Consider the following 17,381-nt stretch of genomic DNA (forward strand, 5'->3'; position numbering starts at 1 on the left):
CCCCCTGCGTGAGCCACTGCCATAGGAAAGTTTTGCAAAGCTGTTGTTATTATAAGGAGAGTCTTCCCATTTTACATACAGGCTTATCTAACATGTTTCCTCTAACAGTGCCCATAGATCGTTTACTTTAGCTTGGTACACAACATACCAATCATGAACAAATCAAATCTACGTATTTTCCCAATACCATAAGTAATACTTATATTATACCAGGCTTATGTGTGAAAATACTGTAATTGAGTGCAACAGACCTCTACTAACTTTTCATTTGTGCAAATGCAGCTATTTGCCTGTCATGGTCATTTAAAAATGCACACCAACACTCTAGTCCTGGTAAGTGTCCCCGAAAATTTGCATGATGGAACAGGTAAACAGTCAAAACCCAACCAACTACCACTTTAGTACCATCCCTACATTCATTTAGACTTGAACCTTAACATTTTCTTCCTAAAACACTGCTTGACTGAGCTTCACATGAGAGTGAGGGGCCATCTAAACTTTATTTGTTGAATGTGTCACTTTTGGGTGTTTTATTTTTTTACATTGTAAGGGGCACATTTAAGTAACCGCGTTACTCTTGAGAGTAATGCGGCCTGCGCATTATTACCGTTAATGCGGTAATTTTAACCCGGATTTCTCGACTGAAATTTCTGTACTAACAGTAATATTGCACACTATTACCGTAGTAACTTTCGAGAGTAACGCGGTCAATTGAATCTGCCCCTAAGAGGTAGACAAGCACCTTTTTGTAAAAGTGCGGCTGGAATGTACAACATGTGTCCTATTGAAACTATTGGATAAGGTCCAATATCCAGCTCAGAGGATATGGTAAAATCAAGTCATTTTGCGGGGAGAAAAATATTGTGTGTCCTCCTGGAAATCAGTGAACTCCCCGCTGAATGCAATTTCTCCACCCCATTATCTCATTTTAGTGATATAGCCTAATTAATAATCAGTAAGATCTACCCAGCTACTCCCCCTACTATTTGCACTCTTTCCAGTGAATAAAAATCCACACATTTACTTATAAAGAGAGTACTGTTGCACAAATGTAGGCATGTTGTCAGCATTCCAAGTATGAACAACACGGAGAGAAATATAAATGAAACAAGGTTGGTTATTTAAGCATGGGACATACAGTTAAAACCAGGATGTAGCAAATAAAATGGCAGATAACACAAGTACTAGAGAGTCAGAGTACGCAGGTTTAGCTGAGAAGTTGAAGATTCTGGCTTCCAAGGCAGGTGAGGTGATCTGTAGGCAGAGAGTCCCGAATGTCTAGGTTAAGCTGGTAAGCTTGTGGAGTGGGATGCCAGGCAGTAGTGATAATGTGCAGACACAGCTAGCATAGAAGTCCAGGAAAGATGGGAAACTTGAACCTGAAACCCAGTGGGTAGCCATTGTCTGCAGACACAGGTAGTACAGGGTCCAGGTAAGCTGGGATGCTTGGACCTGGATAACAGACATTATTATTATTATTATCATTTATTTGTTAGGCGCCACAAGGTGTCCGCAGCGCCGTACATAGTACAAACAGTAAACCATACAGGGTTAAACAGTACAGAACAGTAAACACAAAGTACCAGTGCTTCAGAAACTCCGGGACAGACAAATGGAGTAAGGACGAAGCAGAAGAACAGGTGTGGAGACACGAGGAAAGAAGTGCCCTGCTCAAACGAGCTTACATCCTAAGGGAGGGTGGACGAAACAGACACAAGAGGGAGCGGTGATACCAGGGGAGAGAGGGAAGAGCGAGCAGAGTAGGTAAGGGGTTATTTGGACGATTGGTAGGCTTTAAGGAACAGGTGAGTTTTAAGTGCTCTTTTGAAGGAGCACAGCTTGGGAGCGAGGCGGATGGAGCGAGGGAGGTCATTCCAGTGTAGGGGGGCAGCTCGGGAGAAGTCTTGGATTCTGGAGTGGGAAGTGGTAATGAGAGTGGAAGAGAGGCGACGGTCAGTGGCAGAGCGCAGGGATCGGGCAGGAGTGTGAATGGTGAGGAGGTCGGATATGTAGGGGGCTGTAGACTGGGAGAGCTTTGTAAGTGGTGGTAAGGAGTTTGAAGATGATTCTGTAGGGGATGGGGAGCCAGTGTAGGGCGAGGCAGAGAGGGGAAGCAGAGGAGGAACGGCGTGAGAGAAAGATGAGTCGAGCAGCCGCATTGAGTACAGAGCGGAGGGGGGCGAGATGAGAGAGGGGGAGGCCAGTGAGGAGAAGGTTGCAGTAGTCGAGACGGTAGATGATGAGTGAATGGATGATGGACATGGGGGGCAAAAGAGAGAGAGGAGTCAAGGGTGACACCCAGGCAACGGAGCTGGGTAACAGGGAAGATGGTGATGTTGTTAACAACGATAGAGAGGTTGTGGTGGGAGGGAAGTTTGGGGGGAGGAAAGACAATGAATTCAGTTTTGGAGATGTTAATTTTGAGAAAGCGGGAGGACATCCAGGAGGAGATGGCAGAGAGGCAGTCAGATACGCGAGAGATAAGGGAGGAAGAGAGATCAGGAGAAGAGATGTAGAGTTGAATGTCGTCAGCATACAGGTGATACTGAAGACCAAAGGAGGAGATGAGCGCACCAAGGGAGGAAGTGTATAGCGAAAAGAGTAAAGGGCCGAGGACAGAGCCCTGGGGGACACCTACTGGGAGCGGGGAGGGGGTGGAGGGAGAGCCAGACATGGAGACAGAGAAGGTGCGGTTAGCGAGGTAGGAGCAGAACCAGGCATGGACGGAACCGGAGAGGCCGAGAGAGAGAAGAGTTTGCAGAAGGAGGGGATGGTCCACAGTGTCAAAGGCCGCGGAGAGGTCAAGGAGGATGAGTAAGGAGAAGTGACCCTTAGATTTGGCTGAAAGGAGGTCATTAGTAACTTTGGCCAGGGCAGTTTCAGTGGAGTGGAGGGAACGGTATCCAGATTGGAGAGGGTCAAGGAGGGAATTGTCCGAGAGATATCTGGTGAGGCGACAGCAGACTATCCGCTCAAGAAGTTTGGAGGCATAGGGGAGAAGTGAGATGGGGCGGTAGTTGGCGACAGAGGTGGGGTCAAGATTGGGTTTTTTGAGGATCGGAGAGATAAGAGCGTGTTTAAATGAGGAGGGTACTACACCGGAGGAGAGTGATAGGTTAAAAAGGTGTGCCAGGTGAGAGCAGGCAGTGGGAGAGAGAGAGCGAAGGAGGTTGGCGGGGATAGGGTCGAGAGGACAGGTGGAGGGTGGAGAGGAAAGAATAAGGGAGCGGACTTCTTCGCTTGATGTGGGGCAGAAGGAGCACCAGAGTTGATTGTTGGATGGGGGTGGAGCGATGAGGACAGCTGGTGAGGGTTTAGAAGTGGAGATGTTAAGTCTGATGGCTTCAATTTTAGAAGAGAAAAAAGTGGCGAAGTCAGCAGCAGAGAGGGACAGAGGGACCGGAGGGGGAGGGGGAGAGAGGAGGGAGTTGAAGGTGGCAAAAAGGCGGCGGGGATTAGAGGACTGAGAGGAGATGAGGGACTTGAAGAAGGTTTGTTTGGCAAGGGAGAGAGCAGAGCAGAATGAGGAGAGAATAAATTTAAAGTGGAGGAAGTCAGGGAGAAGATCAGGGAGTCAGTCAGGATTAGACACTTGATGAACTGGCCTAGATTGCTGGAAGAGGCAGTCTTTTAAAGGCCAGAGACAAGTAAGCATGACCCAGATATAATGATGAGAGATTAGCCCTTTGTAGACAGGATCAGGGGAAGGTACAGCAGCATCTAGGGAGGAGATGCAGTCAGGGGCAGATTGTGACAGTACCGCCATCTTAGGGCAGATACCAGATACCCAATAATAAGGAAATTTAGGATTGGTCAGAAAAATAAAAGTCATAGTCTAGGAATGGACACGCAGCTGAAAAGCGTTCATCTAATATCACCAGATATTCAAAGTGTGGAATGAATAAAAACAGTGCCAGAAGAAAGCTGAAACTAGGAAGCCCCTCATATCAGCTTCTTTTTCATACTCTTTTTATGGCTCTAAGTGGGTTGCTAGATTGGACCAAACATAAAGGTAACTCCAAAGTTGAGGTAACTGGAGATAAAGAAGATGGCACAGACAAAAATTGTTGGAGGTTGGATCGGCAAGTGATGGGGCAAACATTTCAAACAAAGCATCAGGACAAAGTTGTAAATAGGATCTCTGGTTTCAATAAATGGGTTTGCCCATTCCAAAGCCTTCCCTCTAAAGCTGAACAATAAGAAGTATACTTGATACGTTGATTGTTGAGAACATTTGTTATGGAGAGAAAATAGGATAAGCAAAACTTAATAAGGGCACCGAATTGAGTGATGTCCCCATATAAGGTAGAAGACTGGAATTCTGGAACAGTAGATGAGTCAGTAGTCACAGCAATTTCTGAAGATGGGGTAGAAGAATCCTTACTGGAAGAAGAGGCGGCAGATAGAACAAGAGTCTTGGAAATCCAAGAACAGAAATTATCCTGAACTGCTGGGCCAGAGTCCCCCACTCAGAAAACAGGAAAGCAGGAGTCCAGACTGAGATAACAGAAGAGAAGGGATCCCCGACTGGGACTATAGGACCAAGAAGATTGATCTTTGATGGAGCAGTCAGCTCAGATTCAGAATGAGCATGTATTTTTTGGGGTTTGGGCTGAGCATGTATCTCTAGGGGCTCTGGATGAGTATCTATCTCTGGGGGCTCAATGAAGTGGCCTAAATTGCTGGGAAAGGTAGTCTTTTAAAGGCCAGAGACAAGTGAGCATGATCCAGATCCAATGATGAGAGCTTATCACTTTTGTAGGCAGGATCAGGGGAAGATACAGCAACATTTAGGTAGGAGATGCAGAACTGCAGCCAGGGGCAGATCATGACACATGTGTTGTAACAAAACAGCATTTGTCCTGTGCTATTGTAAATTAGCATTACAGTGTACAAAGATGTAAATGATTGAAAAACGGGTTGGAAACAGAAATGACTGTAAGAAATATAAGAAACAATGTTCAAAGTATTACTGTGAATTGTCCATATATTAATATATGTAAAAACTAAAATGTATGTAAAACTCAGAGAGAGAGATTTAGATTCATCTTTGGTCACTCTATATTTTGAATATGATAACAAAATGGAGTTGATGGAAAAGTTGCAAAGCATCCAAATAAATAGTATTATTATTATTATCATTTATTTGTTAGGCGCCACAAGATTTCCGCAGCGCCGAAATCTTGTATCCTAGTATCCACATAGGCCCCTTACCAGTAAGGAACTGCATGGTCAAGGAAGTTGCAAGGTTTATCATGCAAGTTATGGTAGACATTAGTTTGCTTAGAAGGTTAGAATTTCTTTTAAAAACATTTTAATATTGTACAGGGTAATGCAATAAAACAACAGGAATATCAGAAATGAAAAAAATGTGTAATGTGAGCATATTTATGTAAATCATGAATCATTTTGATATGTCAGGTTTTTTTGTGCACATTTTGTAAAAGTTTCATATTGCTCACGTAGGAGGGACAACTAGTTAGACCTTTTGTCATTGTAAAAACTGAATGCTAAACAAATAAATAACTCTCAGGGGATTAAAGTGGGAAGTAATATCTAGTAGCAGGAATATCGTGTTTGCATATACTGTAGGATGACTATATCATATTCCTGTGTCCTTAAAAATGGATTGTCCAGGTTACATAAATGGTATAAATTCTTCTAAATATTTAAATAAATGTATATTGTAGTGCAAAGTCTTCTCAGTGATTATATTTGAGATAACTGGTTTCTCAGAAACATGTACACACACACTTAAGTGTATAGACTGCAGATATTATTTTACAGGAGCTAAAATACCACAATAAATTACATGTTTGTGTTTGCTATATTCTTAGATGATTATGTAAGCAATGTAAGCAATGTTCCCTCTAATGCAGGTTTTGCTTGTTCTCATTTCTTTCCATTGTTTCGATTTTTGTTCTTATTCTTGGCCTTCTTTGCTTCTTTTGAAATGGGTAAATGGGTATTCAGAAGCACTTCATTGAAGACCACAGATTTCAGCAGTTAATAGGCCTCTTGCGGTAGTACAGCAGGATATTTAAAAAGATTGGTGTTTATTGTTCAAGTGTAGCTCTAAAAGTGCTGCTATACACCACTAACAGACAGAGATGCTACACACACAACAGACAGACACAGTAACATATGCTCTTTATATAAAGCCACTAACAGTTCCCACCCCTGCCATCATCATCATCATCACCATTTATTTATATAGCGCCACTGATTCCGCAGCGCTGTACAGAGAACTCATTCACATCAATCCCTGCCTCATTGGAGCTCACAGTCTAAATACCCTAACATACATACACACACACAGACAGACAGAGAGAGACTAGGGTCAATTTTGATAGCAGCCAATTAACCTACTAGTATGTTTTTTTGGAGTGTGGGAGGAAACCGGAGCACCCGGAGACAACCCACGCAAACATGGGGAGAACATACAAACTCCACACAGATAAGGCCATAGTCGGGAATTGAACTCATGACCCCAGCGCTGTGAGGCAGAAGTGCTAACCACTTAGCCACCGTGCTGCCCTGCCATAAATTCAAACAAGCACTTGAATTACTGGACCAATCCTAGTGGGTGATGTGAGCTGTGTGGTCAATTTGGAATATTGGGTAGACTGTACTGAGCCAACCAATCACGACTAGATTCGAATGGGCTAATGGACATTGGTTTTCTATTTGTGTGCAGTTCATTTCTCCCCTAGCCAGAAGAAGCACAGTCCTTTCGTCTTAAAACAGAAAAGCTTTCAACACAGCATTATTACATACTGTATTAATAGTAGGCAATGGGATGTAGCTCTGGGCAGAGGGAACAATAGGGAGCCTAAAATTTGTATTGAAATACAATTTACAGTAAACTGTGATTCCTTGTATATGCCTAAACAGGCAGGTTGATTCTTTATTGGGATAGTTTCCACTACTGGCCCTAACATACACAGGAAGACTCTCTGGGGTTTATTACTCAGTACTTTCAGCAAAGGAATGTGGCAGCCAAGGTGATGCCTTCCTCCTACCTAGACCAAATACTTAATTAATGAAATATTTTGCGTCATATAATCACAAAAACATGCTCTATAGAATTGTCAGTACCTCAACACATGTTTTGCATTTACAGTAATATACACAAGGCGGACTGTGTCATCAATAGAAATAAATTTATGCAATAAGTTACTTCCCATTTTTGTGTGGGGGAAGGTGCTTCTGTATCAATGTAGGTCATTAACTGGGTGCAAAGCTTTCCAGTTCATCTGCTTTGCATGGTATGACATACCAGACATTGATTGAGTTTCATTTGCTGGGTAAAATATCTTGGATATGTGCAGGGTACGATGTGCTGGGCATTTGCTGGGTATGATATGCTAACCATTTGCTAGGTATAATGAACTTGTTATTGCTGGTCAAGAGATGTTGGTGGTTTGGTGAACATGATATGGAAGTCATTTGAATTGCGTCATATAATATTCTGGGAATTTACAGGTTACAGTAATGGAAAACATAAAACATGTATAACATTTCAATGACAAATCTGGGTGTTTGTTTATATCTCCAAGAAGTAAAGTATCAGCCAGATTATGGCATCCCAGTGCTGCATAGTTATAAACAAGCTTCATATTGCAGCTAGAATGAAACAATAGTCAAGCAAGTTGTTAGAACATTTGTCTCACAGCATTGGGGTCATGAGTTTGATTCCCGACCATAGTCTTATCTATGTAGAGTTTGTATGTTCTCCCAGTGTTTGCGTGGGTTTCCTCCGAGTGCTCCGGTTTCCTCCCACACTCCAAAAACATACTAGTAATTTAATTGGCAGTTACCAAATTGACCCTAGTCTCACTCTCTGTAAGTTAGGAAATTTAGTCCGTAAACTCCAATGGGGACTGATGTGAATAGGTTCTCTGTACAGCGCTGCAGAATTAGTGGCGCTATATAAATAGCTACTGATGATGATGATCTTATGCAAACCAAAAATTGCTCATTCAAATTTCCCTATTTATAACTTTTTGGTTCCTATGTTTATTGTTAATTCAACCAGCTGACTTATAGCTTGCAATCTATAATTAAACATTATAGATATAATTAAACATTATCTCTCACTCATACAATAATATTTTCTTATGTCATTTAATTACCATCTTTTTATAACAATAAAACACTTACAAATCCATTCGAAAATAAAACTTTTTTTAGTTCATTTTCACTGTCCCATTGTCAGTGATACATCTTTTTAAAGTTCTCCTTTAGAAGCTTGTTCATTTGTAACATTTTAAAATATATCTTGTTTTTTAAGTAGTTTCATGGTGATGACCACAAACATGGTTTCACAAAGGTTTAACATATACTCTCCAAAGATTAAGTCATACAGACATCTGAAAACACAGATTAAAAGGGAGGGGAGACCAGTGGGGAATCCTCTTGGCGACATGAAATCCCACAGTTTAATAGTGATTCTTATAACCCTTTCCAGCCTTGGTAACTTCTACCGAAGTTAAAATATACTCAGCATCACCTCAAAGGTGTTAACATATCACTAGAATATCATGCTTTCTCTGTATTGTTCATGAAATATCTCTTTACCCTGTCTTCTCCTCAGCAAAAGTCTTGGGCAAAATAGTCCCAACCTCATGGCAATATAAACTCATTTTTCTAACCGTAAGAGTTTTGTATTCGCCGATAGTGTAGGTGCTTAAGTTGTAGCAGTGCTCCAGTTCAAGAAAGCGTCTAAGATACGTAGCAGCATTAATTTCTTGTTGTGGCTGGACCCTATAGTGAGAGTTACTTTGCTGGAATAGAAGGAGTGATGGGCATGGAGGTCACTCTCTGTTGGTTTTTCTTTCTTCTGTTTCCTGTTCCGTCATCCTTGTTTCGGTTTTTGTTCTTATTCTTGCCCTTCTTTCCTTCTTCTGCAATGAGTAAGTTTGTATTTTGTTAGTGAATGTATTTGAAAAGATGTAAGTATGCAATTATCAAGGGGCATAGTATGGTAATGGGGTGTAAGTAACAATGAAAATATTTAATCTAAAAATTTAGGAAATTAAATTATTAGAAGAAGCGCTGTATTGTGTATTTTATAAATGTTGAATACATTGATCTTTTGCATAATTTTGTTTTTAAAGTAGGTGACGTGACATTGAAAGCAATGATAACTGCTTTTTATCAACAACAAGGTTTATATCGGGCGTGGATTTATCCAGCCAATACAATATATGAAAAATGTATATTTTCGACAGCTATAATCAAATACAACATAGACCCATCTAACCAGTACTCAAAGGTATTCAAATGAAAGCTTACTCTAATGAACTCTATTTATTACAGTGAGCATTCTAGTGATACACAATAAAGTGAACATTTTAGTGGTTAATATACAAAACAAAAAACATTCTTGTGAATATATACTGTATAATGCAAAGCACATTCTTGTGACCAATTATCACACAAGGATAATTCTTAAGACCAATATACAATACAGACAACATTCTAGTCACTAATTTAGAATACAGGTAACATCTTAATGACTATTCAATACAAAGAGCATCCTAGTTTTTGCATTATAGAATCCATTGTCGGAGCAGAAAACTATAAAAAGAGTGTTTTAATGAACTAAATACTATACAGAAAACCTAGCATATTGGAGTGCATGGTACATGCCCATATTTATAGTGCAAAGATCCTGCAAAACTATCTGAGACTGGCAGCAACTAAGGACGAATGTAATCAGGTGTTGGTCTAACTTAAAGAGCATGCACACTTGGGGCTTTACATGTAGTTGGAGGCCCTAAATGCACAGTATCTGGCCATTGTAAATGAACCCCATTGTGACATTTTTTACCTGGATTAGAATTCTGGCTCCGTTTAAATCGTGATTGTTACCAATGACATCACATTAATTTATAGTAACTTAAAGTGTAAACACTGCCATAGCTGTTGCATGGATTTTAACGCTCCTTTTTACACAAACCATTCTGTGTGGTAAATTATATCCCAACCATACCAAGTGTTACGGGAAATGTATTCCTTCAGTTCCTTAAATGGTAATTGTTTGAATCCCATAGGGATCCAAATGCATAACAATTTCTATTATTTATGTCCAATGTATGAAGATGCAGTTAAGGAGGATCTTTTTTTATAACTTCCATAAAACAGAGCAAGCATATACTAGTTTATTTAACACCCTAGCTACCGGGAAGCATTCTTATCCATTAATTATGAAGCCTGCAGTCTAGCATATTGACATTGAGCCAGAGCTGGATTAAGGAAAAGGGGGTCAACAATGAGAGAGACATGGAGGGGGAGCAGCCAGAGCCAGCTTATGGTTGGTGTGTAGGGTGCACATGTCCTAGCCCCATCTCTCAGGGGGCACTCACACCTAATACTTGTCAACGGAGAAAGTCATTAGCCTCATATATTTTAAAAGGCTAATCTGACTGCACAGACTCCTCGGAGCACTGTCTGATCATTCCCAGGAGATGTCAAGCATTCCTACAATCCAGTGCTCAGTCTACTGCGTGTTCCTGTATGTCACATCTACAGGTAAGTAAGAGGGCAATGAGAGAGACACACAGAAGGGGCAACAGTGAGAGAGGCATAAAGGGAGCAGCAATGAGAGAGGCACAGAAGGGACAGCAATGAGAGAGGCAAAAGGGGGGCAGCAATGAGACATACATGGAGGTAACAGCAATGAGAGAGACACGGAGGATGCAACAATGAAAGATAAATAGAGGGAACTGCAATGAGAGAAATATGGAGGGCACAGCACAAGAGAAACATGGAGGGATCAAAAATGAGAGAAACATTTTAGTCCCGTTCATGCCTCTCTCTGCAATTTTTTTTTTCTAACACTGCTTTGCAAAAGTAGGTACACTGGTGCACTGGACAATGAATAGATAGTAAGTAGCTGAGGTGGGTCTTTCACTGCAAATAAGTAAGCCCCCAATAATTTATTATATCCCTAATGACTTCACATAAACTCCCATGTCCACTGCATACAGTGCAAATGTAGCCTTATGAACACCACATACAGTCCTAATGTTCACAATATATGGCCACATGCCATGTTGTGAGCCTTCAATGTATAGCTCCAATGCTCAACACATAGCTCCATGTCAAACATAACAATCTATGTCCCATCACATACAGCCTCTTTGCCCACAGTGTACAGTCTCTCATGTCCAGAATAACTGCTCCATGCCCATCTTATGCCCTCAATGTCAGGGGCGCATGGAGGATTGTCGGGAAGGGGGGTTTCTCCCCGCCGACCCCCCCCCAAAAAAAACAACCCGAGAGAGAGCTGCTGCACATGCGCCCTCGCATGCGCAGCAGCTCCGTTTTGCCAGCGCTGTCCAATACAGCAGCCGCGGCGCTGTCTAAGAAGCATCTGCGGCGGTGCTGTATACAATACAGCACCGCCGCGGACGCTTCTTTGACAGAGCCGCGGCTGCTGTATAGGACAGTGGCCACTTAGTTAGCGCAGAGGGGTGTTTCTAGAGACTCAGAAACCCCCCCTGCGTGCGCCACTGAATGTACATTGGACACCACATACAACTTCGTGCCCAGAATACAATACAAAGTCTCTTGTCCAGGAAGTACTCACTTACTGCTAATGCTCAAAAACTTAGTCTAGCTTAGTAAGTGAAAAACAAAAATTGAGAAAATTGCATTGCCATTAGTTAAATTGCATAAGTCGCATTTAATAGAATGAAGGACTGACTGATGTTCACTTTATATGTACTGTAACCAATAAACATAAGTTTCCAGTGAGAAAGTTTGCCCTGTGATGTCTTCTGATGAGCTCTGGTCATCAGGTGGATATATGACACTGTCCCAACAGGGTGTCACACAGTATGACTATGTGACTTAGAAGGTATTGTTTATGGTAAAAGGGAACATCCTAGTTACTATTTGTGAATGTCATAATATTTTAATGAAAATATCATTACTGCATGAAAACTCCAATTTCAAAAGATGTATTGTACATGAATTGCAGCTTTTCTTTACTCATAGCTAACTTAGAAGGTTTGCTTCACACAGCTATAGCAGAAAGGCCCATTCCATACCTCTGCATTCTGGATAATAATCATAAGTTCTATTATTTCATCTGATTCTTAGGGCAAGGACTGCTTTGTAGGGAAATCTATCTTATGTGTTATATGATAACTCCACCCAAATTTATAATTTTGCACTGGATCCTGAAGAAAAGTTTATATAATCTATTTTATATTTCATTTTATAATATATAATCAGAATTCTGCCATGCTTGAATCAGAAGTTGCTCTGAACAAACCCCCCCCCCACACACTAGACAGAAGGTTTGTGAATGCTTGTGTAAGTCTTGAGTAGCTGGTCAGAATTAGCATTTCAAATGCTGTGATCTATTTCCTCTGGAAAGGTAAACTCCACACAGAAGAAAGGTATTTGTTACTGTAACATAAGGAAGAAATCTCTTTTCCCTGCCCTGTTTCCAAGGTGAGAGGACTTAGCTGATATGTGGCCGGGAAGGCAAAACATATAGAAGCTGGTTAGTATGTGAAAATTAATGCTTTAATGGAGTTTTGAATGGATTGAATGGAATATAGTTAAAATGTGTAATTGTAAGGCTTGTGTAAGTATATATGTGTTTATGGGAGCTTGTATTAAGTGCATTTGAATGGAATAGTTGTGGTTATAATGTATGTGAGCTGTTTGAGCTAAGGGAAAAAGCTTGTGATAATGTGTAACTTCTTGTTTTGTTAGGTTATTTGAATGGAATTGTCTGAGTTCAGATGGAGTTAGTAAAGTTTTGGTCATGGTAGCATTTGTGTTTGTTGCAAAAGTCATTTGGAATAGATGTCTTTTGTGTAATATGCCTTGCTGGCTCTCACTGAATAGATCTCTTCTGTGTAAAATAGATATTTGTGGTTGACTTACAAGTATATTACTAGAGGTTTAAGAACTGGTCCCTTTTCAATGGTAGTCAATTAGGTCATTACAAGCACATGTGGTCAACATGTGCTCGTAACTTGTAACAAAGCATTTTATGAAGTCGGCCATTTTAAATATTGTGAGCTATTTCAGTTCTTGGAAAAGGCTAATGGAAATTGCAAGTGCTGTTTAATGAAAGTGTTTGTTTAATGCAGTTTAGTGTAAATGTATAGTAAATGGAAATTATAGTGCATAGTTTGTTAGATAGAATAGTTGTTTTGGAAAAGTATTTCATGGGAAAGTGAAGAAAACGTGTAGATGGTATACTGTTTATTATATTACTGAGATTTTGATCTAGATGAATTTGGAAAGCCTGCTATGCTGTTTATTGAAGAGTGTGGCTGAGATCAGCACTTAGATGCATAGCAAATTATAGGATTGTTCAGGAAGTGGTAAGATTTTTCAAAGGTAGTTTGTAATTGAAAACGTTGAAATAATGCGGTTTATTGCTGGAGAAATTGAAATTGTTAATATGGGAAGAAAGTGATCTAGAAGCTACCATGCTTGTAAAATGGCTGCCATTTAGCAGCTTCCATGTGAATGGAATGTGGATAGTGAATAATGGCTGCTGCGAAGCATAATGAAATTTATACTACACATTTTGGACTTTGAGAGAAGTGAAATGAAATAATAGGAGAATAAATGGTAGACGTTTATATGTGAGATAAATGTGGAAGGTTGAAATGTGTGCTTAAAATGGAACATCCGCCCCCGGGCACCCTCACTCCTCCTCCAACCCCTCCTCAAACTTACACAATGCATTCACACACCTGGAACAATAAGTGAAGCTTCACACACACACACACACACACACACACACACATTCACATTCACACACCTTTAAACAATAGTTAGTCAAAACACACACACACTGACTTGTACATTTATTCAACAGAAAATGAATGTTATATATTGTATGAAAATTTATACTATACCACCTATATTAGAAAAGTAAATTAACTCTGTTGAGTTTGTATAAAATACTATTACACTATATACTGCTTTATACTATATACATACATTTTACAATTAGAATGTTACTTAATAATACAATATGATAAAATGAAGCTATATCTTGCATGCCATTTTTCTTGCAGAGATAAGCATAAGTTATTAAATGAATATTGGTCCTGTGGATTTAAGGGAAAATAAGAATTATTTAATTCAGAATGATCTTTTGCGAGGAGTTGGTTGGTGACGATAATGGTTATAAATTACGTTATTAAATGGTCATCCATACATTTGCCAGACTATTAGGGAGATTAAAACCCCATATCCTAAAATACCCCTAGAATATAAACCGTTTACAGAACCACCATTGTCCTTGATGGCTTTCACAGTCCCAAGGTGGCATGGTGCCACTCCTCAATTCTCACACTGTTCAGTTTGCTTGAAACATCTTCTGTATTAAATGATAACTCCACCCAAATCTATAATTTTGCACTGGATCTACCATTGTCCCTGATGGCTTTCACAGTCCCATGGTGCCATGGTCCCACTCCTCAATTCTCACACTGCTCAGTCTGCTTGAAACATGAATGGGAATTTTAAGAGGGAGAGGCAGCCTGTATGAAACAGTCTGAGTGGTAAGTTTAAAAAGGAGAATGTGTGAAGGAGTGGCCCCATTCAAGCAACCTGGGCTGCCGGCGGAATAGGCTAATGACGCATCCAAAGTAAGTATGCTTTGTGTTCTATAATGACGACTCAACGAAAGTGATTCAGCTGGGTGCTTAGATTTCATTATTTTGGACAACTGGGATCCATAAGTGGTGTCACTGCAGGAATAAAGCAAAGCCCTTTAACCCCTTCAACGCTGAGGCTATTCTCATCCCTGTGCTGAGATTTCATTATTTTGGACTACTGGGATCCATAAGTGGTGTCACTGCAGGAATAAAGAAAAGCCCTTTAACCCCTTCGACGCTGAGGCTATTCTCATCCCTGTGCACTTTTGCACTCATCAAAAAAAATTGATCAACAGGCAATAAATAAACATGGGTACCTATTTGAAAGAAGGGACCAGTTTTCTAAGTGCCAGGGATAGGGGGACAGAGGCTCTAAAATATTTCCCGCTCTCCCTAGCATCTCCTGTAGACTTTAATGGACAGTGTGTTTGTAATAAAGGAAAGATTCCTTTTCCTTCCGCAGCATCAGAAGACCCACAGATCACAGTGAGAAGTGATCTGTGAGTTTTCTTAACCCCTTAAATGCAGAGGAAGAGTGGGACTCGTCCTTAGCACTTTAGAGAGTCATGTAGAGGATGAGTCCCAATAGTCCTTAGCACTCAAGGGGTAACGACCACTGGCAGAGAAACAAAAATACATTAGATATTGGAGGATTTTAGAGGCACAGATCTGCATTGTGATTTTTGTATAGATCATAAATTGATCTTGTACTTGTGATAATCAGAAACATGTCAACTTGATGTATCTAAATTACTAAGTTACAAATACTTTTTAGCACATAAAAACCACCATTTATTTGACAATAATATTCCATATAATGATACCACATTTTTATTGTAACAACAATTTACTTTCACAAACTATATTCAGATGTACAGATAGTAAAGTGCATTATCTTTACAACAACACTCAAGATACAAAAGCTAACATTATTGGGAAAGCAGTTTGTAATTATTCATTTAAAGCATACTTACATGGACAGAATACTTTCCAGTTGGCAAATAACATACTGTATTATTGTGTAACTAAACAGCAGCTACTTCATCCTGTCCCACCTTTAATGCCGAATAATTAATAGGTTTGGAATTCAGCCAAATTGCTACTGAAGCAACTACAGTGTGTTACACTTATGGGATATAAGAAGCAACTAAACCTTACTACTATAGTAGTATAATGAATGCAAACAGAACAATCCCAATACATTAAACAGTAAGTTAGGTCAATATTTTATATTAATACTGGAAAATATACCTGAAATAAATGTTTAAGTGTTTAGAATTACTTTTCACACCATGTAGCAGGTTGCCACTGAGGTGCTTCTCTAACTAAATTGATAGAGCTCATTTACTAACATTGTATTTAGGTGCACATTTTGAACTGAACCACAGTTCAGCCAATCAGAAATTAGATTTGTATCTAGTGCAAGTCAGACAATAACAGAATCTGGTTTGTGATGGTTTAGTGCTAATGTTGTACCCAAATGCAATGTAACTAAATGAGCCCTAGTGACTCGCATGTTTGGAGGCACAAATGCACTGTGTGGCTTGGTAGACTAATACACAAAGGCAGTGGTGTCACAGTGACTCAAATGACTGCAGTCACAGCTTATTGACCCACATCAAGTCCCATCCTAAAGATGAAAGAGAACCTTTAGCTGTCTCTAATGTAGCTTGGTGGTGTTACAGGGTATCACTGAACAATGAATGGAATTTATGAAGTTATCACAAATATTTTTAAAAAATGTTCTTTAACAATGAAATGTAGAAAACAAATGTATTTCTGACATGTAAGTTAGTTCAGAAATGTACTTGTGTGTGGTCAAAATACCTATCTAAATGACACCATCTTTAACAAATGTTTTTGTGAATCTTCCATTCAAATCTTCTTTACATCTGAAATAAAAATCGCTTATTTTAATGTCATTATATGTATGTGCTGTGTGCATATGTTAATTGTTTTTAGAAGTCTATTGAATAACAATGTTGTAATGTAAAGATTTATGCACTAAACTAAACTTGTTGATGATCACACAAGAAACACATGTTTAGAACTAAAGTGAAAATAACCAATAATTCACAAAACAATTAACTAAATGTGTATATAATGTATTTTAAAAATACATTTTAGAATTGTTTATGGGATATATCTGAACTCCACTTACTGTGATTCATATTTGAAAATGTTGGGATTTAGAGGTTCTTTATATTTGTTACTTTTTTAATCCTTGTCAGTGATTTTGTCCACTTTTCCTTTTCTTTAGATATGTATGTACCATATCATGATTTGGAGTAAACATCCAATGCAACTTTGTTCACTATAAGAGAAGCCTAACATATTGTAGAGCTACTTGCTCCATCCTACTAGGTTCATAAACTCCTGCATCAACACACGCATATACATTTTTATAGCACTCTAATAGCTAAACAAACTTCTAGACTTCCAGATGAGCACACTCAACAAAACTGGCATGCACTAAACAGGCTAAGCATACTAATAAATGACACAGATAAAATACATTACTCACCAGAAATGACTGTAACATATGCAGACTACAGCACCAGATGTTTGCAGTGGTGCTAAACTTAAAGAAATTAACTCTGCTTTTTTGAAGGGCATCTATTTACACATTAGGAAGTGGAAGATATGTACTGGCATTAATCAGATTGTGTTGACAGACAGCTGTCATGTTGAGCCCCTTAAAAGTTAGTGGCACTGTGCTGTATTTGATGAGAGCTC

At 39.6% G+C, this 17,381-nt stretch overlaps 1 protein-coding gene across 1 annotated transcript in view; it reads right to left on the reverse strand.

The window, feature by feature from the left end:
• Window positions 1-8,093: 8,093 nt before the first annotated feature.
• The window catches only part of RSPO1 (R-spondin 1), a 103,147-nt gene continuing 93,859 nt past the window's right edge, over window positions 8,094-17,381 (reverse strand). The window contains exon 6 of the mRNA XM_075198097.1: window positions 8,094-8,906. Within this exon, the coding sequence (XP_075054198.1) occupies window positions 8,779-8,906 (128 nt within the window). The 3' untranslated portion in view covers window positions 8,094-8,778. The remainder of the gene's footprint in view (window positions 8,907-17,381) is intronic.

This window comes from Mixophyes fleayi, chromosome 2 (assembly GCF_038048845.1).
Source record: "Mixophyes fleayi isolate aMixFle1 chromosome 2, aMixFle1.hap1, whole genome shotgun sequence".
Lineage (NCBI taxonomy): Eukaryota > Metazoa > Chordata > Amphibia > Anura > Limnodynastidae > Mixophyes > Mixophyes fleayi.